A 26106-nucleotide genomic window follows, 5' to 3' on the forward strand; every position below is an offset into this window, starting at 1 on the left:
CTCACTTTCAGGATTATGCAAATAAAGGCACGAGTGTTTTGCTTCTTTTACTTAAACTCCCAGCTGCAGCTACAGTATCTCCCTCCTCAGCCTGTGAGGATTTTCTTCTTTGTTTGAAACCAGATGACGGCTTAAGCTCCCTGCAGCTTCCTGCAGCCTGGCACTAATACCCACATGCGTCCGTATATTTATACATACAGTATTTGTATATTAACATGTGAATATTTTCCCACATTATGAGTGGTAATGTGGCCTACATGACTCAAAGTACAACGTTTCAGGAGATTGTTCAAGTTTTGATGATGGATGGGTTATTATTTAAAATAGGAATTGGACAAATGAAGACAAAAAGTCCTTGACCTTGTGGAGGTTTGTCCAGCGTGAACCAGAGCTTGACTTTGTCAGGATGATTCTTCTTCACCTCCTCCAGCTCCTCCCTCAGGAGGATGTCCTTCTCAGTCTGAGCAACAGAGAGTGAAAGAGAGATTATCATTCAAGGGCAAATTGATAATTTCTCTTCACAGCAACACTGAGGTTTCCCAGAGCAACAAACTGCACTGATCTGACCTGGTTGGCGAATATGAGGGAGCAGCTGGTGTCGTCTGTGGGGTCGGCTGTGATCCTACGAATCAACTGCAGCATAGGAGTGATACCTGTGATGGAAGAAGAGTGACGATAACATCTGTTATATCATTGAACAGCGTTTTCTTAACTGATGTTTGTAAACCGCTCACTCTCACACACCAAAGTCCATAGAGAAAATCAGCGTTTTAAGTGCATGGGGACACAGTTGCTGCTGGTCTTCTGCTACTACCTTTGGTAAGTTTATGTCACCGAGGTAAATCCACTGAAAGGATTTAAAACACAGGAGTTGCACCAAAAATACATTTGAACTTAGCAGTGGATCAACACCTCCTGTGTGCTGTGATGTAAAATCACAGATTTTCTCAATGGGCTTTGGTGTGCGAGAGTGAGTGGGTTACACTTAACAGTCAGAAAAGGCTGTCTTAACAGTGGGAAATAAAACAGCAAACACATCATACAATCATAATCACATAATGGTGATGAACACTGGTTGGAAGGGCCCCCTGGGAATTTTTGCTTAGGGCCCCTACAGACTCTAGAATCGCCTCTGATGCCATAATTTGCCTTAATTTAAAAAATGTTGAATCAATAATCGATTTTGAATCGAATTGTGAGCCACCCAAAGATTCACATCTCTACAATCTACATACAAAAATACATTTAAATTCATGATTTTTTTTAAATGTATTTGTCGTTTTGGAAGGTTTGGTCCTCCATATGTGCAAAGAAATGTAAACGAACCTGTTCCTCCTGCGATCATTCCAACGTGCTTGAACTTCCGAAGTTTGGCCTCTGACTTTTTGTCTGGTCTGATGGAAAACTGACCTGAGCAGAAGGAAGGAAGTGTCAACATAATACAGTATAAGAGCTACCAAGGAAGCTCAGGATGACACAGTGCCACAGCAACATCTGCTGGCGACTACAAGGACTGCAAATATGAATGCACTGAATACAACTGATTGGCCGTTTCTCAATATCCATACTTGTGTGTACTTGCGTACTTCCGTACTTGTGAAAACGTCATCAGCCTCAGTCCAAGTTCTGTTCCATTTCTCAAGAACGCGGGCAGCTAGTACGGTTCTCATACCCGGAAGTGTTCTCGCTCCGCCCATTTTACCAAGTATGCATCAGTGCCCGGCACAGAGCAGCATTACCTCAGCCTGTCCTGATGAAATGATCCGCTGGTTCAGACGGCTCCATCATTACATACTTGGTGTGATCGATAGATTTGTTGTTGACATGTTGTTTTGTTTTGAATGCAAACGTTTTGACCTGACAGTGTGAACTTTTGTATAATATTAATATTTAACTTATTGTAACTTTGAATTTTAGATTTATATTAAAGTCGCACTATATGTAAATACATTGTATATGTATTTACATATAATGGACATTATTTTATAGTGTATAAAATATTTAAAATGTGAAAAATGAATGGCGCCACCTGCCATTCAAACAGTAGAACAAGGAAGTACACTGCTGTTCCAATTGAAGAATCGTACTTGTGTACTTCCGTACTTGGCAAGTATGTACTTCAGTCATACTTTTCAAGTATGTACTTTCCAAGTAAGCAAGTACTTACTGGCATACTTGGGTATTGAGAAACGGCCATTGACTGACCTTTTCCGTTATAGACCAGCAGTCCACTGGGTCCTCTGAAGTCGATGGCGTCTCCGATAGCCATGTTGTTCAGGTGCTGAGACATTTTCCCTCCCTCTGGGAAGGACGGATGACAGTTCTTGAAGTAAACCTGAGAAGAAAATTGGAATTAAGGGCCTTTCAAGAGACTTTGAAGGCCGTCACTACCCGATCCGTACTGGAAACCCAATTTGGTCCATTTGGCCTTCACTTCCTGTCGAAACCTCGACATCCAGTAGTGCGTTGAAAACGGACGTAAATTGGCACGCACATCAGAACTGGCGAAAATTCAATAAAATAATGAACTTGTGAAAAACCAATGCAAAATGGCTCGGTAGCGCCCCCACAGGTCAGGCCCCTATGGAGAGGGCAGAAATTTAGTTGTGCCAAATTTCTTGAAATTCGGTGGGTATATTGCCCGGCCCGAGACGAACAAAAAATCCTCTTGACACCATGACCTCAAATCAACAGGAAGTCCGCCATCTTGGATTTGGCGTATTTCTTGTAGTTTTGCAAGTTTCCTAACTGAGCTTGCTAGTCTGAGGCCATTTATCCTAGGAAGATGAAAAATGCTACAAATTGTACTCGACCCTTCCAAGATCAAATGTAATCAGAATGTTGTGCAGATTCAGAAAGGTCGTGGCCACGGCAGCCATCAGAACTTTGGCAAATTTCGATGGCTCGCCGCGAAACACGAAACGCGATACAACTTTGCCATACATTGACCGATTGACCGGCATGAAACTTCTCTCTCTGTGTTGTATTGTCATTCTTCAAAACAAAACTTTGGCGCGTAACCCCTCCCACAGTTTTGAGAAAACCACCACACATCCTGTATCGAAGTGCACGGTTTCCTGGCCGTCCTGCTTATTAATCGGCCTAGCGGTGGCGCCGGCGGATGCGAGGTCCCGCGCAACTCTGCTCGCATTTTTTTTCTGCTTTTACTACAAATTATATAACATAATTTTATTTTAAATCCTCCAAACTGCCATTAGGAGGTGAAACAACATCCAGCTGGTCCACGTTATTTACCTTCACCACGAGGTCAACGTATCCTTGGTCCTCATCACTGGAGACTGGAGTGTAGGCTCTGACCACCAGGCTGCCATTCACCTTGGTTGATAAGTACACATGCTGACCTGTGGGGGACAATATGAACGGGACTGGTCACTTTTGAATTTATTTTTGTGGCAATTAGCAATTAGCCTGACACAAGGAGGCGCTGTCTCTCTGAAAACACGGCTGAGAGAAGGCAATTAAAGGACTTCAAGTCTATGCTAGTTTAAGTCTACCATACCTTAAAAGTATGTTTGGGAACTCAAAAACAAAATACCAAAGACCGCGGTTTTACATCACGGCAAGAGGAAGTAGTCAATCCACTTCTGTCTCCATCAGTGAATCCAAACGTGTTATGTTGTGAGTTCGGCGTTTGAAATTCTTCGTTCGGATTTATCTCAGTGACACAAAATGACCAAAGGGGGCAGTAGTCGACCAGCTGCTCCTGTTTCACAGAGCGCTAAAATCTCAGATTTTCTACATGGACTTTGGTGCAGGAGAGTTTACAGTTTACAAGTAATGTCATTTACATTCATATAAACTCATAAGACAGAAAATGAAGAGCAAAGAGAAGAGTTTCAGTACCGACTGGAAGTCCAAGGACATGAGCTTCAGATGGAAGGCCAAACCGCAGTTTCTTTGTGTCGTGACTGATTTCCTGAGAAAGGACAAACATAACTTAAAGGGGTGATTCAGGTTTTTTTTTTTTAAGCGTGAATGCATGATCTACTTATTATTAGACATGTTACATACAGCTGGAGACAGACGTGCTCAGTGACGGACACCAAAAGCAGTTTTAAAAAGCCTCTACTGACTGGAAAGTCAAATTTAGAAACCGCTTACACTCAAAATTTAATTGTTTTCCTTTGAACTTTGGTGCAGCATAGTGAGTGCTTTACAAAGTGCCACAAACTCCACAGTTTCCTGTTGAAAAAGGACTTTCTAACAACAAAAATTAACACCCAACATAGCCTTCAGATACTGTAGACTTAAGCTGATGTACAGTTTATTTGGAGGGCCTTTCAGTTCTTTTCAGTGTCCCAGATAGCAGCCATGTTGTCCCTGAGCCATGAAAAAGACATTATATTGTACACACCAACCTGTTTGTGTATGAGGGGAAGTGAGTACTTGACCACCGGGTCCAGCAGAGTGACGGGCTGCTTGTTCTTCTTCTCTCCTCGTAGGAGGAAGTACAACAGTGTCATCACCACCACAGAACCAGCCACTGCCATCGGCATCACCTGAGAGGACTATGGTTTACAACACGGTAAACACAAACAGAGCAACACGGTAAACACAAATAAAACACGGTAAACACAAACGGAACAACACGGTAAACACAAACAAAACAACACGGTAAACACAAATGGAACAACACGGTAAACACAAACAAACAGATACAGAGGGATGTAAAATTTCAGCTAACTAATATAGCTAACTGTGGGCAAAATTTAAGCTAACTCCCTATCCATTAGCATTACCCTCCCTCATACATTGATAGAAATGTAATTTATTTTTTTTGTTATGTTGTTTCTGGGTTTATTAATGGCATCCCAGAAGTGTGAGCCTGCAGTGTTGAGGAAAAAGACGAGTACTCACAAGTTCACTTACCAATTTTTAGTTAATAATTAGAAATGTTTTTAGCTAATAGAGAGATAGCCATTTCTAGTTGTTAAGCTAGCTAGGTAGGTACATGATAGATAGATAGATAGATAGATAGATAGATAGATAGATAGATAGATAGATAGATAGATAGATAGATAGATAGATAGATAGATAGATAGATAGATAGATAGATAGATAGATAGATAGATAGATAGATTTTTAGGCTAGCAATCAGGTCGGTAGGTAGAGAAAAGTACAAATAAAGTGAAAATAAATAGAATACAAACAGTGAAAGTCAACTCTCACCAAGTCTTGATCCATAGTTGTAAAATGTGACTGTCCTCACAACATATGCCTGAGATTAGTCTGGAAGGTAACTTCTCTCTCTCTCTCTCACTCACTCATGTACACACACACACACACACACACACACACACACACACACACACACACACACACACACACACACACACACACACACACGATTGACAGGGCCGTTTCAAGGGGGCGGTCTTGCCACTGGGGGAAAGGTTGACACAAAGTCCAGAGCACCAATAGGAAGAGTGATCTTCTTATGGCCCTACACAGTACAGAGTGAGGTGGTGAACAGGCAGTGAGCAGCAGAGCCTTCACATCACACCACTGCAGGAAGGGAGGAGACACACACACACACACACACACACACACACACACACACACACACACGCAGAGATCTAGAGGGAGAGCGGTTGCATAATCTCTGTAAATCTCCAGACCCTGAAGAGAATGCATTTCAATACGGCCCATAGTAAAAAAATCTGTTACTTACCCAGATGTGAGAAGAAGACGACTTGGAGAGGAAAACACTGAAAACTTCTCATGCACAGGTGGAATACACACCGTCATTAAAAGTTATAGATGACCCATAATCATATTTTTATCATCACTTTAATTGGGTGCCAAAGTCTGCGTGGCTGCACTCACAAGTACGCAATCCCAGAACAAAGGATTAACCAGGTTGTCCATCTTCATTGTGTATTGAATAAGTGTGAATAGCAATTCCTTGCTTAACCCTCAATCTCAACAATGCGCGCTCCCTCTACTGCAAGTGCTGTCACGATTCTCAGAAAAATTAAGTTGAGGGCCAAGTTTAAGGGCTGTATCGCCCTCAATATTGAGATTTTCAGACACCACCCTTGGAAGCAAGGACTACCCAGAATGCATTGCGTGTTTTGACATAACACAGATGGCACTGAAAGCAGCGAAAGGAGTATGCTTCAAATTGAGTATTTTCTTTGTTAATAGATAAAAAAACAATAAAAAACCATTGTATTATCTTAGTTTAGGCCCATATTATGGATTACTTACATTAACTTTTATTTTACGATCTTTTGTCAATAGCCGGCCGGTGCGGACAAGCGATGGTTTGCTATGGTTTACTTTTCAATAAGTCGTGGTGTGTGGTAACTGTCAGCTGAATATGTCCGTGGTTGTGGTATTTGTATGAGTATCATCTTATAACTAACTGACAACCTAATAACTTGACTGACAAACGGATCGTAATAAATAATCCTGACGTAAATGTCTTCTTTTTTGGAGTTGACAGACTGGACGCAGCTTTCGCGTTATTCTGCCCCCTACAGTCTGAAGACGTATCTGCATTTAAGGGGTGTCCCATTTCTAAGTGACAAAATAACCCTCAACACTTGGTTTTGAGGGCCAGTTAAGATTAAGGGTTGGGCTGTGACAACTAAAAAGGGTACTTAAATAAAATGAACACAAAATACCTTTATTTTCAATATTAAAGCAGGAAAATATTCATATGTATACCGTGTATGAAACATTAGCCAAAATTAAAGGATTTAATGAACCTCTTCCACCGCCTCTTTTTCTTCTTCAGTGATACTTCAGGCGTCTCGCATGCTTCTTCAGCCCTGACGTCCTGGGCCTGGAGGCCAATCGTCTCAAATTGTTCTTGCGTCATGAAGGACGCGAGCTTCCGATCGTCGACAACATCGTTCTGTGGCTCGTCCTGTGACGTTTGATTCAGCTCGGACACCTGAGTCTGAAGCGTAGAGCTGTCGGGTGTCGGCGAAGAACGGAGCTGCTGGTTTTCTTGCAGCAGACCGTCGATCCTTTGTTGATCCGCTTGTGAAGTCTTATTCAGGTTCAAGATCTGAGTCTTCATCCTGGACATGGCCTTCCTCTTGTGGGTCAGTGACAAACGGAGCTCCTGCAGTTCGTTCTCCAGATCGTCCCCTCTCTGTTTGGCGTCGCGCGCCATCTTCACCGCGTCCGACGCTATGTTTTTGAAATGATTGCTCTCCGCTTTCGTTTTTTCGTGACTTTCTCTGCTAACGAGGAGGGTTCCGGTCACCGAGGTCTGGCAGGCCTCCTCCACCTGCGTCGCTGCCTTCTCTTTAAGGTGTTGCAGTTCAGCATTTTTCTTCATCTCAAGTGTCAGTCGCCTTTTCACCTCCTCGTATTCGTCTTTGAATTCTCTGAAGTTAGCCTGTGATTTCTGCAGAGACGCCCTCAGATCGGATAGCTTGGCCTCAAATCCTGTTTTGACACTGTTCTCCTGTTTTAGCGAAGAACTGAGCTCCTGGTTTACATATTCCAGATGGTCAATCTTCTCCTGGTCAGCCTGGGATTTCCTGTGCAGCTCTGAGACTTGGGACTGAAGCCCCGTTTTGACGATGTTCTCTTCAGTCAGTGAAGACGTGAGCTCCTGATTTTCGTATTTGAGATGGTCAATCTTCTGTTGGTCAGCCTGCAGTTTCTTGTGCAGCTCAGAGACCTGGGACTGAATCCTCATTTTGACAACGTTCTCTTCAGTCAGCGAAGAACGGAGCTTCTGGTTTTCCGACTCCAGATGGTTGATCTTCTGAAGGTCAGCGTGCGATTTCTTGTGCAGCTCCGAGACCTGGGCCTGGAGACTGATTTTCGTATGAATCTCCTTTGTCAGTGAAGACCCACGCTTCTTACTTTCATTTTCCAGGTGGCCGATCTTCTGTTGGTAAGCCTGTGATTTCTTATGCAGCTCCAACACCTGGGCCTGAAGACTGTTTTTGATGTAAATCTCTTTTGCCAGAGAAGACCCAAGCTTCTTATTTTCATTTTCCAGGTGGCCGATCTTCTGTTGGTCCGAATGTGAAGTCTTAAGCAACTCTGACACCTGGGCCTGAAACTTGGATGTCGCACTTTTCTCGTGCGACAGTGAAGATCTGAGCTCTAGAGTCTCATTTTCCAGATCATCAACCCTCTGTCGGTCAGCCTTTGACGCCGTGTGCAGCTCTGAGATCTGGGCCTGGAGTCTGGAGGTGGCGATCTTCTCGTACGACAGCGAAGAATGAAGCTGCTGAATTTCGTTCTCCAGATTGTCGATGATCAGTTTGGCTGCGCATGCTGCCTTTTCTTTGTCTGAGGCTAAATGCGCGCACTCTGCTTTCGTCTTCTTGTAAACTTCTTTGCTAACAAAGAGCGTCTCGATGACTGTGGTCTGGCAGGCCTTCTCCACTCGCCTCCCTGCTTTCACCTTAAGGCGTTGCAGTTCAGTGCTTTTCTTCTTCTTACACGCCATGTGTTCTTTCGCCTCCTTGTGGCCCTTCTTAAATGTTTTCAGGTCAGACTTTGATTTCTGCAGAGTCTTCTTCAAATTTGAGACCTGGGCCTGAAGCCCAAGTTTGACACTGTTCTCCTCTGCCAATGAAGCATGGAGCTCCTGGTTCTCTTTCTTGAGATGCTCTATCCTCTGTTGGTCGGTCTGTAAATTCCAAGTCAACTTGGAGACCTCAGCCTGAAGCGTGATTTCACTGCCGATCTTCTGTGCCAGCGAAGAACGCAGCTCCTGGTTTTGATTTTTCAGATTTTCAATCCTCTGTTGGTCAGTTTTTGATATCTTCAGCAACTCGGAGACTTGGGCCTGAACGTCGGATGCGGCACACTTCTCAAGTTTCAAGGAAGAATGGAGCTCGTCAATTTCATTTTCCAAATGGCTAATCTTCTGTTGGTCGGCCTGTGAAGTTGTGCACAGCTCAAAGACCTGGGCTTGAAGTCTGGAGGCTGCATTCTTCTCATGCGTCAGCGAAGAACGGAGCAGCTGAATTTCATTTTCAAGATCGTCGATCCCCTGTTTGGCTGCCTTCTCTGTGTCTGAAGCCATGTTTTTGAAACGGGTGCACTCTGCTTTTATATCGTCGTAGCTTTTTTTGCTCACAAGGATTTCCGTCTCTGCGGTCTGGCAGGCTTTCACCACCCGCATCTCCGCTCTCTCCTTAAGGTGTTGGAGTTCCACATTCTTCTTGGTCTCACATGTCAGCCGTCGTTTAAGCTCCTCATAGTCATCCTGAAATGTCTTGACCTCCGTCTGTGATTTGCACAGAGCTTTGGTCAAATGAGAGACCTGGTCCTGAAGCTCGGCTTTGACAGTGTTCTGCTGTGTCAACAAAGAGCGATGCTCTTGAATGTCATTTTCCAGATTGTCAATGATCTGTTGGTCAGCCTGTGATTTCTTATCCAGCTCAGTGACCTGAGCCTGAAGCCCGAGACTCCGATCGGCCTTTTGTGTCAGCGACACTCGACGCTTCCGAGCTTTCTTCTCCAGATTGGCGATCCTTTCTTGGTCGGCCTGCGACGACGTTTGCAGCTCGGAGATCTGGGCTTGAAGTCTGGAGTTGGTGTTCTTCTCGTGCTTCATTTTATTTTCCAGATCGTCAATCTCTTGTTTGGCTGCACACGCTGCCTTTTCGACGTCTGAAGCTATGTTTTTGAAATGTTTGCACTCTGCTTTTGTCTTTTCAAAGATTTCTTTGCTCACAAAGAACATCTCGGTCTCTGTGGTCTGGCAGGCCTTCACCACGTGCTTCTCTGCTTTCTCCTTAAGGTGTTGGAGTTCGACATTCTTCTTGTTCTCGCTCTTTAGGCGTCTTTTCACCTCCTCGTAGTCAGCTTGGAATGATTTAAACACAGCCTGCGATTTCTGCAGAGCTTCCTTCAGACTGGAGACCTTGTCCTGAAGCTCTGTTTTGACTGTGTTCTGCTGTGCCTGCGAAGAATGAAGCTCCTGAATTTCATTGTCCAGATTATCAATCGTCTCTTGGTCAGCCTGCGATTTCTTATGCAGCTCAGAGACCTGGGCCTGGAGCTCAGTGCTTTCATCAGTCTTTTGACTCAGTGAATATTTGAGCTTTCTAGCCTTTTTTTCGAGGTTCTCAAACCTTTGTTGGTCAGCCTGTGATTTGGTCTGAAGCTCAGAGACATTGGCCTGAAGCCCAGTTTTGGCAGCCCTCTCCTGTGTCAATGAAGAACGAAGCTCCTGATTTAGATTGATCAGATCTTCAATCCTCTGATGGTCAGACTGCGAAGACGTATGCAGCTCGGAGACCTGGGCTTGAAGTCTGGAGGCGGCGCTCCTCTCCTGAGTTAGTAAAGAACGAAGCTGCTGAATCTCATTTTCCTGTTCAACGATTCTCTGTTTGGCTCCACCTTCTTTGTCCGAAGCTATGTTTTTGAAGTGTGTGCGACCCGCTTTTGTCTTTTCATAAATGACTTTGCTCTCGAAGAGGATGTCCGCCTGTGTGGTCTGGCAGACCTTCACCGTCTGCTTCCCCGCTTTGTCTTTAAGGTGTTGGAGTTCAAAATTCTTCTTGATCTCACTGCTAAGGCGTCTTTTAACTTCCTCATAGTCTTCTTTGAAAGCTGCATGCGATTTTTGAAGAGTTTCCTTCAAACTAGAGACCTGGTCCTGAAGCTCAGTTCTGACATTGGTCTGCTGAGTCAGCAAACAACGCAGTTCCTGATTGACACTGTCCAGATTGTCAATCCTCATTTGGGCAGTTTGCAATTTCTTACGGATCTCGGAAACCTCCGTCTGAAGCTTGGTTTTCATAGTTTTCTCCTCTGTCAGCGAAGAATGGAGTTTCTGGTTGAGATTTCTCAGATACTCGGGCTTCTGTTGGTTAAAAGTCCGGTACAGCTGCGAGACTTGGGCCTGAAGCCTGGAGGTGGCGCTCCTCTCCTGCGTCAGTGACGAATGCAGCTGCTGATTTTCATCTTTGAGATGGTTTGTGTTCCTTTTGTCCGCCAGTAAGGTCAACAAAGCCTTATGAAGCTCCCAAATCTCATCCTCCAGAAGTTGATTCATCTTCTCGAGGTCTGTTGGTAAAACCAACGCAGACTCAACCGTCTCATTTCGTTGATATTTCAGATTGACAATCACCTGATTGTCATCCACCGAGTCCTCAGCCGCGTCCAACTCAGAGAGCGGGGTGTGAAGCCTGAAGGATTCACTCGTCTCCCATGCGAGCGGAGGATGGACCTCCGGATGATCAGGCCTCTGTTGGCGAGTCAGCGATTCTGGAAGTAAGCAATGATTTGTCAAGCTGTCGGTCGTCTGGTTTTCATCCACTGAATCCTCTTTGAGCTTAGGTTCCGGGGCTTGAGGCCAGGAGTAGGATCTCTTGTGTGACATCAGTGGAGGAGGCGCCGCCTTTGCCGCATCTAAAGGTGCGGCTTCTAAATCTGTGCACTTCTTTGCCGTCTTTTTCCCGTCCTCGCTGAACTTCTCCTTCTTCCACAATGTTTTTAATTTGGCTTGCCATACTCGATTTTCCTCAAGAATCTTCCTCCTCAGCTCATCTTCTCTTCTATGAGATCTTGGGCTGCTGGAATGCTTGTCATCCATCTGGCACTGAGGATTTCTCTTTTTCACTTTGCAAACATAGTTTCCACAGTGTACTCCACTGATGTGATCATTTTAATCCATTCTCATGCTTATTTGGCATCTGTAATCATCCTGTTTTGATCGTTTTCAACGATTCTTCTTCATTTTTAACCATGAAAGTCAGACGAGCCAGTTGTTGCTTGACCCCCTTCGCCTACACTTGATCTTAGCCAATCCCGAGCCTCTGCTTTTCCAGGAATGATTCCAAATATCATCAAAGGAATAGAATGTTTACTTCAAGTACATATTAAGGGCTTTATTAAGCAGCTTTGTTTTCATTCAAAGGTTTGCTTTTATTCTTATTATTCTGTAAAAAGCGCATAGCGATTTGGCTGACATGGCTATGTCACGTTAACATGCCCCATTCTGGCAGGTGTAATGCTGCCCTCTTCTGGAAGAAAATGTTTACTAAATACAGACCAAAACTGTCTCAGAGACAAGACTCAACGACTCGATTGATTTCAAAGAAAGAAAACCAGCTACTACTACTGCGGAACCAGGTTTTGGCAAATACACATAACCTTTAGGGGATTCTGTCCACATGTAGACAGCGTTTTTAAGGCACCTGAAAACACCTCAATCTAAAGAAAAACAGGCTTTGCAATTCCATTTAGTTGGCAAATATGCTAATTTAGGAAAACGCCATGTGATGGGACGTAACGGCAACATTAGCAATGGCGGGCAGGTTTTATGCGCATGTCCCACCGCTTCTCCGTTTTGGATGCATCCGATTAACAGCGTTACAGCGCCACTTACAGGCTTGCCGTATGTAGCGTTTTGAGTCATTTCAGGTCAGGGGGGTTTATCATGGGTGAACTGTTGTTAAGAACGTCTAACTCTAGAGGGCAGCATTAGTGTACAGGCTGTTGGAAAGTATTACTAGAAGAAGAATAACATCGAGTAGAAGTACGCTGCGTTACACGTTAAATAGCCTCTTTGCTAGCTAATTTTTTAAGCTAACTGCCTGAGGTACAAAGTAAATACAGTAAACTAGTTCCAATAAACACAAACATGAATGCAAACATGTTAACCTACGCAGAACTTTGTGCAGACGGTGAGATTTAACAACCATGTGTGGCTCCAGGGGGCGCTGTTGCTCAGCATTACAGCCATCCCTGGATGGAACACTTTGAAATGTTATGTTTTGGCATCACGAGGATGAGGATCCTTCACTGGACTCTTCATCGTCTGAGCTCGTGTCCACATCCGGTCCGGGACCCTGATCCACATCGCCCTGGTAGGAAGTGGTTCTGGTACTGGACTGTTGCACATCAGAGTTTACTAAAACACAGACGGACACAAAGATCCAGTCAGTTCCTCAACTCACGGCACGACTGATGAAAAAAGTTTAAGAGAGGATTCAGGGTTTTTACTCAGGTGTGGCTGTTGGCCCTCTGCTGCCCCCCTGTGTCGAGAAACTGTATGTGGTATTTTCCACAGGGGAAACAGAATTTATCCTTTAAAAACAGAATAATTACAAGAAATGCCTTTATATATTAAAAAAAAAAACATACATGCCTACATATACAGGCCTGTATGTGGCGCTGTAATTCTGACAGAAAAACACAAAAAATGTCAAATAATGCATTATTGATTTTAACAGGTGTCGATATAATGAGCCTTTTGATGAGTGACTAAAACACTTTATACTGATTATTCTAAGAATTATGGAGGGCCAAAACTGCCATGATTCACTATTTTCTGTGCAATATTTATTTAAATGAAATTTCATAATCTTTAAAAAAAATAATAATATTAATTTAATTAATTGTTTTAATTATGACAGGTTTGGTCTTCCATAGAGGTCAGAAAATGCAGTTTCATGAAAAATACATCATAATTTGTTTTTCTTCAGTCTTTCCTTCCTGCTGCTGAATAATAACAATTACACTATCGACATAAACAGAATGAACAGCCATTATTATTATTATTATTGTTATTATTATTATTATTATTATACTGACTCTGCTCACATCCATGAAATTGTAATTACGGTTTTACTTGTAGTTCCTAGGAATTGTCACTAGAGGCTGCCCTGCACCTGTAAACATGTTTGTCCAGTTATACACCACCATGTATACAGGCTACAATATTATATTATTATCTTTATATGTAGGGTATATATACTACTGCTACTATATAGAAGTAGTATATAGTAGTTTCTTTAATTTTCTATAAAGATACAATATTTCTGCAGAGTCATGATACGTGATATCATGACGTGATAATAACGATACGATTATTGATTATTTATGTTGAGTCACGTCGTATGGTATTTACGCAACATGTGTTGTACTGAATTTAAAACTGCTGAGTTGACTTTATGTCTTCCGTTCCCCCAAACTTGTGAAGGTCACGCAAGTACTTTGACTTGTACTGAAGTAACAAGGCTGTTTAAAGACAAGATAAAGCCTCAGAGATATTGTCGATTAAAGCTTATTTTATGGAGCTAATGAGCCTTTAGTAAAGAAGCTAAAATCTTATTTTTTCACCCCTTTTTGTTTCTGATCACGAGAGAAAATGTGAAGCTGTGAATTCTCCTCCGTTCTTGTGACGACAAAAGCTCGCAGCTGTGCGATATGTGAGATCAGTCACACAAGTGAGAAACGCAGACTTTAATAGTACTTTCATACATTTGTGTGGAACAGCTTGGTTTTTTTTCTCCCCTCAGAAAACACTGACGACTGAAGACAGATGAAAATATAGAAACATGACACTGAGTGAAAGCTCAGAAATTTTGTTTTTATGTGTGTGTGTGTGTGTGTCTGTGTGTCTGTGTGTGTGTGTGTTCCTCTCAGCTCAGTATCACATGTCACATAAATGTACTAAATGCCACTCAGGCAGAAACGCTTTGCATGGAGGTCAGATGAGGGTGAAAATGCGATATCAGCATAGTTCCCGGGCCCGCGCATTGCTCCAGGGCTCAAAATTGAGTTCCACCGAATTTCCCGAAACTTGGTGGGAAGATGTTATAGACCAAGACAAACAAAAAAGTGGACAGTAACCATGGCCTTTACTCAACAGGAAGTCAGCCATTTTGAATTTTGGCGTCCATTTTTGGCCGTATTTTGGCGATTCCCACCCTAAGTAAATGAGCAACCTTGTTTGTCGTACCAACATTAAAAAAAACATGGCAATTTGTACTACACATATCAAAGATGAAAAGTGGTCAAAAGGTTTTGTATATTCTCAACAGCGTGGCCACGGCAACCCTTTGCGATTTTGTGAATTTCGACCGTTCGTCACGAAACAGGAAGAGCCCTACAACTTCAGCATACATCCAGTTCCACCGAATTTCCCAAAACTTGGCGGGAAGACGTTATAGACCGAGACGAACAAAAAAGTCGACCGTAACCATGGCCTCAACTCAACAGGAAGTCGGCCATTTTTAATTCTGCCGTCCATTTTTTTGCGATTTGCACTTTACATAAATGAGCGAACTCATACGCGCTCGCTGTGAAATATATTCAATTAAAAAAAAAAAAGTTTTAACAAACCCTGATCATGTGATGCTGCATGCCCACGCCAGTCAGCTGTCACATGATCTTGATGACCCCTTTGAGCCCTCGCTGGCGCGTGATCGCCATGGTGAAGGTCTGCAGAGGGGGAAAAAAGTATTATAACACAAAATATTGTGTTATAGTTTTGACATATTGTGAATTATTAGATGTTAGAGAAGATCTTTTTTATGCGTGCAGAGTACAGCAGGTTAAAGTTACAGTATGTAACATTTAGGAGGCGCAGAAACCGATTAAAATAACCCGATTTTGTTTTTTGTTGGTCAATGTGACAGAGGTTTTATGACAACAAAACAAAACAAACTTATTTTAAGACCAACACACCCACTGAAACGCGAAAGCGACACACCTGTCACCCTTCACATGCCACACACCTGCGCGGTTGATGAATGCCAGCGACGCCCTGAAGCCTCGGTGCGTGACGCTGCCGTCTGAAGAGAACTGCAGCACCATGACTTTGTCGTAGGACAGGACAGGAGGAGGGACACTGCGACCACACAGCACCGCTGCACAAAGACAAAGTGAGACAAACGCCCAAGGACAAAAGAGAGAATACGACAGAGACGGCGAGAGATGACACTTTCTTCTCGCTGACCTATCTCCTCCGTTAGTTCCACGTCTCCCAGGACAGTGAGGGAATCGTACCGACACGTGTGCGACTCCTCCAGATCCATGTCAACAAAGTCCAGCTGAAACAGACAATAAGAAAACAGATTTAACTGTCTATATTATCTTAAGAATACATGAAGTAACTCACTCTCCTGCACCAAACCCCATAGAGAAAATCAGCAATTTTCGCTCTGTGGCACTCCTGGTTTACTGTTGCCCTCCTGTGGTCAGTTTGTGTCACTGAGTTAAATCCGAATGAAGCATTCCAAACACCGAAGTCACAAAACGACGCATTCGAACTTGCACAGAGGACAGCAGTGGTTGTGATTGTTAAATTGTCGATTTTCTCTAGAGCGAGCGTTTTTACAAAGTGCAGTTTCCCAGTCTAAGTGTGAGATAAAGCATTGAACTGCCCCTTTAATGCATCACCTTCACAATGTGACCACGGGGAGCGTAGACGACCCAGCGCAGGACGCAGTCGTTGCTGTAGGATTGTGGGTAATTTGGGCTGTGGACGACCGTCTCATCTTCAATGAAGACAAGCGTCCCACATCCTGTCGTATGCACACACACACACACACGTTTTATTTGTTGATATTTATTTGCGTGTGTTTTATTTGTGTGTGTGTGTGTGTGTTCCCACCAGGATCAGTGTTTCCCTGCACAGCGCGGTGTCTGATAACAAAGCCACTCCCTGATCTACTGACGTCAGAGGAGAATAGAAGTGTTGCATTCTGGGAATGACTCAGGAGCACCGAGCTGATTGAGACACTTCCACAGAAAACACCTGCGACGAACAAACAAAGTGACATTTAGAACTGGAAATGTGTGCTGTTTGTAAACCGCTCACTCTCCATTCACCAAAACCCATAGAGAAAATCTGTGATTTTAACATCACAACAAACAGGAGTTGTTTGTCCACTGCTGCCTCCATCAATTTGTTAAAATGTCTTATTTTGTGATTTCAGTGACACAAACTGACCACACGAGGCAGCAGTGGACCAGCAGCTCCTGTGTCCGTGTGAGCTAAAATTGCTGATTTTCTCAATGGACTTTGGTGTGGGAGAGTGCACATACAGTATTCACATGATTAAACCTGTGGTCTTTGTGTGTGTGTGTGTGTGTGTGTACCTCACCAACTGGTCTGTGGGTCCCCACTGATATAGTGAGTCGATCATAGCGACAGTGCGAGTCATTCTCCAGGTCAAAGGTCACAAACTCCAACACAAGACGACGACCTGGAGGAGCAGGGATTCTCCACACACACAACCTGACACACACACACACACACCAGAATAAATAAGTGTATATTCATGTTTATAACTTCATTTTCATGCAGTGTCACTCACTCATTGTTGCTATAGCGATCACTGGAGAAGGCGGGGTTTCTGATCACGCCATCATTGTCGTGTACAGATCCGTCTGTGACGCTGCAGAGGCCTGACACACACGCACGCACGCACGCACGCACGCACGCACGCACGCACGCACGCACGCACGCACGCACACACACACACACACACACACATTTCAAGGATCCGTTGAAAATATTTGCAAACCTCTTAAGGAATAATTTTAATGAATTTTTGAAATTCGGGATATTATCCATTTGCCCTGATGCACTTTGACAGTGAGCTGACTTTTTAAAAAAAACAATAAGTATCTCGGAATGACTTGAAATTTACCATCATAATAGTCGGCATCGCCCTGAAAAAGGATCCATCGAAAATATTTGCAAAGCTCTTAAGAAATAATTTTAATGAATTTTTGAAATTCAGGAAATCGATTGCACACGTGGTTGCACAGTGTTAGTATTATTTTCGCCTTCACGTTCCTTATCATGCATGACCATAACTGAAAAATCTTCTTCAGCTCCCACTATAGGAATACATACTTCCTACGGGCACTGCACTAGTACAGAAAAACTCACCCAATAAATTGTTTCCCTGTTTCTTCTGGTCGGCTGAAGCAAACACAGAGGGTCAAAGGTCAACATTGAACAAGAAAAACCTTCATTTTCATCCAAGAAGTGTTCACACTTTGTTTTTAAGTGTGGCTGTATCATGTGTGTCAGTACTTTACACTCAATTTTAGCCATTTTTACAACTGGAAACTGACATTTGTATCACTTCCAAAATCTCACACATGAGGCAGCAGAAGACCGGCAGCTCTTGTGTCCTCTGTGAGCTAAAAACCCGCTATTGTGCGATCACCAGCTGTGATACTCACTGCGCCTCAGTTGAAGCTTTATCCAGGGCAGCAGCAGCCTGACGTCAGTGAAGATCCCCGGTGATCCTCTCCTGGAAGGCGGGCGGCTGCCGTTGTTTCCCCAGCTCCGACCGCATCCTTTACCCCAGGAAGTTACGCCCAGCGCCACCCAGTGGCCTCCACCTGACCCTGCCGGACACACCAGGGGACCTCCAGAGTCGCCCTGGAGAGAAGACGAAGGGCAGCATCAATCTCTGCCAACGCTTCTCCTAACCAACCAGTTCTAGACTCTACTAAGTGTTGTAGAGAATCTTTTCTTCTACCTGACAGGCGTCTTTCCCGCCTCTCTCTGGCCCAGCACACAGAACCGTCATGGCAGGCTGAGGTCGCACCGGTCTTTGGTTGAGACGTGAACTTCTGACAGTTCTGAGGACGTGGTTGCACTTGGCTGCATTTACCAGGTCCAAGCGAACCTCTCTGAGCACCGCGGGGAGACGACCCTCTGTCAAAGAACACGACAGATCAGAGTAAAAACTGAACGCTGCGGTCTGCTTTCACAAACATTCATCGCATTCCTAACCCTAACCCACAAGGGATCGGGGCAAGGTGGAGGCAGATGATCTGCTGTGGTCACCCCTAAAGGGAGAAGAAGGTGAAGAACCTCACTTGTTTAGATCTGTTGGATGAAGAGGACATTCAAAGTGGATCTAAGGCCAAGCTGTGCTCACAGTAATTACTTCTGACCGTCTGGGGGTGCTTCGAGGATGGATATTTTGGACATAAATGGGTTTTTGAGGTTCCGGGTTGAACTTTTTCCCCCCACTTTTGAACAGGTACACAAATTTTGGATTAAAAACTGACAGCCGAAGTCAAAACATGCCCTGTCATGTCGGGTGATCGGAATCCTGGAACTCAAACTTAGCATCAGTCTCCAGTACCTTGGACAATCAGTTTTGGGGTTCCCCAAGTAAACCCAAAGTTGTATCAGAATTGGATGACCGTTTTTGTTTCTTGTAGACCTGGTAGACCCTAAGACCTGGTGGTTCCTTGAGATACCCGAGTCACTTTTTGGCTATTAGCTATTGGTCAACTAAAGTCGCGCAATAAATTTCGTTGTGAATGCATTTTTGGAGAAAACGACATACTTTCCTTTATCCTTCCCCATCCACCCACAATGCAACTGGTGTGAGGAAAAACTCTCTCGTCGGGTAACGGTAGACATAACGGCTGCACATGGACTCCTGGTTACAAAAACACAATAAAAAAATGACGTATCAGTATAAACGTTAACCGGGGTTTGATCGACGACGATCGGATCGGGAACCTGCCCAGTCGGATGTGTCGGTCCAGCTCGACCAGAGCTATGTCGTAGCTCATGGGCGAAGCGTGATGGTACTTCTCGTGCACCGACACGGTCTTCACCCCAAACACCTGCTCCTCTTCGTCCTCCACTCTGCGGTCAAACTCCCCAACGGCCACGCTCACTCCACCGAGGAACTCTCTGCGCAGGAAATGAACCAATTCAGGTTATTATGTTCATTGAAAACCCAAAATCCACGTGTATGAAGTCTAGGATGTCCTTAAAGACTGTGTTTGCCGCTTTATTTCTCTGAAAAGACAGACTTTTCTGACTAAAAAAATGTTGGCGGCAGCAGTCGACCACCAGCCCATGAGCTAAAAATGCTTATTTTCTCTATGGAAGTGTCCGTCTAACAGTGAGATAAAGTGGAAATAAGATTCCGTGGACTTAAGCAGGCATAGATTTTATTAGGTGAGCCTTTTCTTCAGTGACTCATATTGAATAAAAGGGAGCCTCTGCTTCTTAAAGGGACACTGTGTAGTATTTATGGGTTTATATAATTTATTTATTTTAATACATATTATGTGCTCCTGCATTGTCTAGTCGCTGTATAATATTTTTTGTTTCATTTTCGTAGTGTTTCAAAAAGTCATGTAAAATAACATGGTCGCGGGCCGTGGTTGCATAGCCACTGTTAGCAGCGAGTCGCCATGTTTCTACCGGAGCCTGTAAGGACAAACGCGAGAGAACAAATCAAGCGTCTCTTTACTTGTAGCGGAAGTCCCGCCTCCACTCTCTCTGCTTTGTCTGCTACGGCCGCGGTAGCTCGCCCTCTCCCTCACCTCACGAACCTCATCTGCTGACACGGAGAAAGACGACGAGGACGACATTTGACCGGCTGAGGATACCGTAGCGCTCAGGGAAGGGAGGGGGTGAGCAGAGCAGCAGTTCTTTGTTGTAAATTTCAGCCTCTCCTCTAGATGGCACTATAAGCTACTTACTTCACCTTTAAAGGTGCATTATGTAATAAATCTAAAGCAACTGGCCATAAAATCCTCCTAATATGTCACAGAGACTCAGGAATAATGTTCATATAACAAACTGAACTCACCAACAACAACAGTACAGACAAAATATTTGCATTAAAAAAATATTTTGCAGACTGCAAATCATGTTTATGTTTTGAAATCACGTTTTGGCATGTGGCGCCACCTACCGCCGTCTACCAATCATTGCAGTCAGTAGAGTCTCAGCTACCACGGGTTGCCATTTACGTCAGAAAACGAAACCTCAAAGACCTCTGTAGTTTGAATTTCAACGTAGTAACCGTTTTTGGCCACATTCTTACATATGGCACCTTAAAAATCACAAGGGTTTGACAAAAACATCTTCTGGAGAATTAAACCTCAAAATGACAAAAATAGGGTTAGGGTTAGGAGTGAGGTTACACTTTGGTTTTGAGGTCCACAAACAATCAGAACATCAGTCTCAGGACAAAATAAACTGAGTCATTTCCGAGAAAAGAATCACAAGAACTTGGAGGAAATCCTCCCTTTTGTGGAGGAGGAAATGGCTGTTACCGGTTACATGCTCATAATATTCAAGGAGAGTTTTATAGTTTGCCAAAAAACGGTTTCATCATTTGATAAATAAGGTTTTGGATCCTCTAATATTCTGTACTGCTGTACGTACATAACTGTGTGAACGCACAGACCTCGACACAGACGTGAAGCAGTGAGCTGCAGTCATGACCCAGCGCTGAGTCAGGACGGCTCCTCCGCAGAAATGAGAGTTCTTGATCCGTAGGGAAACCTGGGTAAAGGAATCATTTGTAAAAGACATGTTTGCTAAATTAGTCAAAACGTCATTCTAGTCCAGGGATCTCAAACTCAAATGACCTGGGGTCCTATGCTCATCTATCGTGGTCAAAGAGGGGGCCGGCCTAGAGAAGAAAAAGTGGGGAAAAAACTGTTCATAATATTGCATCATGATATCACACCCATACTATATATGATGCAAAATTAATGTATTAATATCAAAAACAGACATTTATTTTCAATTACATAAGTAATAGCGTGGACAACTGTAATTCAAATTCGTACCAGGAGCCGTTTCGGGCCCTAACAAATGTATTTATGTATGTAATTGAATGTTGTATATGATACATTTAATAATGGGATAATTATGACCAAATGTCTTATTATTGCTGTTATAAATGTATTATATTCTATCACCTCGAAGCTGTGCCTCAGCTAAGTGTTTAAATGATGGTTAGGTCGGGGGCCATGTTTTCATTATAACATGATATTAAGTGGGGGGCCGCATGTAATCGATCGGCCCCCGGGCCACCAGTTTGAGACCCCTGTTCTAGTCATTTCATGTCATTTTAAACAAAGAAATCACAGGAATCTGGACTAAAAGTTTGGGAAAATTTGGTTTGGGGACCCAAAAAATATCTCCTGCGACCCATCTGTGGGCCCCGACCTAGGCTTTGGAAACCACCGTACACACACAGGTTTGTGCAGCTATTCTTCTGAGGACAGTTCAAAATCTTCGTTCTAAATTTCAGAAATATTGAGGTTCTGCTTCATTAGGACCAGGTTTTGGTCTCCATGACGACTACTGGACCGTCTTGTTTCCATGAGGTCATTACTCTGACTTACTCTAACCCTTAACCAACTAAACTTAACCACACACGTCTTCACCATCAAAAGTAATCATTTACTTGATCTTTGTCCCCATAAGGAAGTCAAGTCCCCGTAAAGTCAGTGTGTCGACACATTTATGTCCCCTAAACCCAACCACCTAACTCTGACTCATAAAGCAGGTCTTAAGCCTGGAATAAGCCCTTTAAGGCAAAATGTCCCCACACACACACACACATACACACACACACACACACACACACACACACACACACACACACACACACACACACACACACACACACACACACACACACACACACACACACACACAGCTGACGGCCGAGTTTAAGTAATGAAAGAATTTCTATGAAAAGGACTGACCAGCCATGGATGTGATCCATACGTGGCCTCGCTGCCTCCAACGACCCTCAGAGACTCCACTGTCGGGCTCCACGGCTGTGAAACTCCACATTTCAAACCTGGGAAGAGGACGAAGAAGAAGAAGAGGACGGAGAAGGAGATGAACATAAAGAAGAAGAGGACAGAGACAATAAAGAGGAAGAAGAAGAGGACGGAGAAGATGAAGAGGATGAAGTAGAGGACAGAGAAGATAAAGAGGACGAAGAAGAAGATGAAGAAGACAAAGAGCATGAAGAGGACGGAGAAGAAGACAAAGAAGATGAAGAAGATGAAGAAGAAGGGGAGGGAGAAGATAAAGATGAAGAAGATAAAGACGAAGAATAACAAGACAAAGAAACATCATAAGAAGATGATGAAGAAGAAGAAGAAATCTCCTTCCCACTGAAATAAAGTGTTTCTTACGTGTGTGAGCAGCAGAGACGACGATGTCCACGCAAAAACACACAGAGAGAAGAAGAAGAACAACAGTGGCCTTCATCACCAACACACACACACACACACACACACACACAGGAGACAAAATGGTTGACCGAGTGTCTGAGTAGAAGCTCATAAAAGAGCCAGTAAACCCTGGAGTCAGATGTTTGACTTCAAACGTCACAAATAAAACTCTCAAGGTCAAACAGTAAAAAATCAGCGTCTTCAAACTCATGTTTGAAGAAAACAACTCAAGACACGGAAAGGTCTTGGGAAAACTCGGAATTCGCAAATCATGAGGACAGAAATGCATCGGAAAGTAAGCGACGAGAGGTTTAAGTTTGTCGTTATTTAGTACGTCTTTGTAAAATTTCTAAATCTCTAACGTCAACCACGCGTGCTTGCCGGCGTTGCCTAGCTACCGCGTTTTAACGATTATCTACCGAGCGTTTGTCTTTGTGTGAAGCTTCACGGTGACGTCATTCATCCAGAGTTTGGTTGTTTTGCTTTTCGTGAGTGAGTCACAGAGCTCATCGTGAACGTCGGAAAGGAACCGACGGTCTGATTTCAAATGTGTGACATTTGAGGCAAAGCTTTAAAAGAGTCAGGGAAATGAAGAGTGCATTCAGTTTGTGATGACTCATCTCTCTCAAGGTCAGGGGTGTTTCCAGGTATTTTGGGGCCAATAAAAAAAGAGACACCCCACATCAGTCGCAAAAAAACTAGTGCTGGGCACGTTAAAGTTGTCAACGTTAGCGCTCGTTAACACGTGACACATTTCCATGACGGCTGAATGGAAAAAGATGTCATGTTTACGTGCCGCGGCACCAGAGTCCAGGCACCGTTTACCATTTAGCTCCGTTAGCTCCTTTAGCGCCGTTAGCGCTCCTACAGTCGAACTGGAGCGGTCTGTTTATTATTAAAGGAAAAGAGCAGCGCTAACAAATTACCAGCGTACCTGTGTACTGCGTATGTGTGCCTCTGTTTTTAAAGTTTAGCGTTACTTTACTTGACTCCATAGAGAAAATCTGTGATTTTACGCCAGGGCCAGGAGTCGTCGATCCATTGCAGTCCACTTCAAATGTTTCATTTTGGGATTTTCTGCATATGATTTTCCTTCTGTTGGATTTACCTCGGTGACAAAAAAAAACCTAATGAGGCAGCAGGAGACGAGCAGCTCCTGTGTTTAAGCTGAAAACACTGATTTTCTCTATGGGATTAGGTGTGTGGGCGACTGAGCAGCTCACGTCCTGTTTAAAGTTCACAATTTCTCTAATTACACTAATGAGGCAGAACCTGATTCCTGCTAAGATTAGAATTGTGGTTATGGTTAAAGTAAGGGATACGATTTTGTTTCGACCGTCCAAACAGGTGGAAGTCAACGGCAGTGTGAACCTGTATGTGTGTGTGTGTGTACGCCTCAGGGCTCTCAGCAGCTAAGCCCTTGGTTCCTGTTTACTCGGCGCAGAAGCTCAGGCTCCACTGGGTGTGAACTGAGCAGGGCCCGCCTGCGACAGGACGGTGTTTAGGTGACGGTTGCCGGGGGCCACAGTTGCCACGTGGCTGTTGCCAGGCATCGCAGAGAAAGAGGCGCAAAAAAAAAAACAACACACCAGAGGGCTCCCATCAGTGCGTGATGAAAAAAGACAACATGATAGCTGCCGTGAACGCAATCTGGTGGTTTTTTTTCAACACTTTAATGCCTCAAAAATGTCAGTTTTGCTTATTTTAACCATAAGAAGGACCAGAAAATGTCCGGTAATCAAGTGTTTTTGCCCAGTTCTCCAGAATATCTTTCAATATCTGGCACTTAATTTGATATTTTGAACAGTTATAAAACATATTTCCGTTTGTTTCAATGTCCAAACACAGGCCAAAAAATAGAAACTTGACGCTGAATTGGCAGCTTCCTGCAACGTCACGTCATGTTTACGTGACTCCCGATAGTTAAAATGAGTCTCTAAAGTAACGCTAAACTTTAAAAACAGAGGCACACATACGCAGTACACAGGAACGCTGGTTATTTGTAGCGCTGCTCTAATCGTTTCATAAACAGACCGCTCCAGTTTGACTATAGGCGGGCTAACGGCGCTCAAGGAGCTAAATCGTAAACGGTGTCTGGACTCCGGTGCTGTCGCACATAAACATGGCGTAATGTGCGTTTTTTTCCCGGTCAGTCGTCATGGAAACGTGTCATGCGTTAACGGCGCTAAAGGAGCTAATGCAGCTAACGGAGCTAACTGATAAACGGTGCCTGGACTCCTCCGGACACATCGATGAAGATCCGTCACTGTGGAGTCAAAAGAAATCAAACTTCTCACTCCAGAAGAGGATTAAACATCATTTATTCCTTCTTTTTTTGTTGTTTACAAACAAAAGGCACCATTGATTTATTGTGGTGGTGGTGATGGGGGGGGGGGGGGTTTCACATCGACTATGGCAAGAAACTCAAAGAATGAAACAAGAGACCATCTCAAAAACATCAACCCGAGCGAAAAAGACTTAACTTCATGAAAACAGTGCATGAACATGGGTTTTTATTTTAAATAATCATAGCCATGAAAAACAAACAAACAAAAAACCGTTTAGCAACAAAAGCCCAAAAACATATGTTTATACACTGAGTATTAAAAAAATGTTCTCAGTCAACATGAATCAGCATTTATTTTCTGCCAAAGTGAGAAACAATCGTGGCTAGCCCAAGACTCGGTTGCATCCGTGTATTTTTCCGACTCGTCGTTAAACTCCTATCGTTTTACCACAAGTCTTGGTGCTAAGCTTGGCTATAGCTAGCTAGCTGCTTCACAATTACTGTACAGACACGAGAGCGTTAGCGGTCGTTTTTATCTCGCCAAATGTGCGTTTTCTTCTTCAAAACAAGAATAGAAAGAAATCAGACATGAAACCACGTTTCTGGAGACTTTAACGCGAGTTTATGCCGAGGTTGCTTTATCGGTAAGATATCGGTATATTCTCAAATGTCAAGAGTTTGACACAAACCCTGAATTATAACTTATTATGTATTTAAATTTAGTTTTCACCAGTAGGCATTACTCTAATCTACATTTAATCCCACAACACAGGACTCGGCAATGCACACGGGTTTTTATTGGCTTCGATTGGCATCAGTGGAGGTGAACGCGCTAGTTCCTAATTTGTCTGCTAGCATTGCAGCACAATCCTATGACATGCATTCATTTTCTGGCCATTGGACAAAACGGTTGTTGTGATCCTCTCTTTTCAATACTCGGGACATCACTCAATATCGTTAATTTCCTCCATCGGGCCAACGCAACCATTAACTTGAAGGGTATGACGCAGAATGGCGACCACTGTAGCATTATCGCTGAAAGCTATCGAGAGGACTCGTTTGTGACGCCATCATTCAACAGGGCAGAA

General features: G+C 43.6%; 1 protein-coding gene across 1 annotated transcript; it reads right to left on the bottom strand.

Annotated features, from left to right (window-relative positions):
- Positions 1-12737: 12737 nt before the first annotated feature.
- LOC310931125 (ovochymase-2) lies at positions 12738-24284 on the bottom strand (the record flags this gene model as incomplete). The annotated part of the gene is made up of 14 exons (XM_083894235.1): positions 12738-12868; positions 15480-15611; positions 15701-15794; positions 16144-16268; positions 16358-16501; positions 16851-16952; positions 17645-17677; positions 17944-18145; positions 18246-18424; positions 19068-19163; positions 19251-19423; positions 20937-21034; positions 22252-22349; positions 24191-24284. 14 exons carry the CDS (start codon positions 24282-24284, stop codon positions 12738-12740), a joined length of 1701 nt encoding a protein of 566 aa, XP_083750361.1.
- Between the last annotated feature and the right edge of the window lie 1822 nt (positions 24285-26106).

The sequence above is a fragment of the Microchirus variegatus genome (genome assembly GCF_963457635.1).
Source record: "Microchirus variegatus genome assembly, chromosome: 8".
NCBI lineage: Eukaryota > Metazoa > Chordata > Actinopteri > Pleuronectiformes > Soleidae > Microchirus > Microchirus variegatus.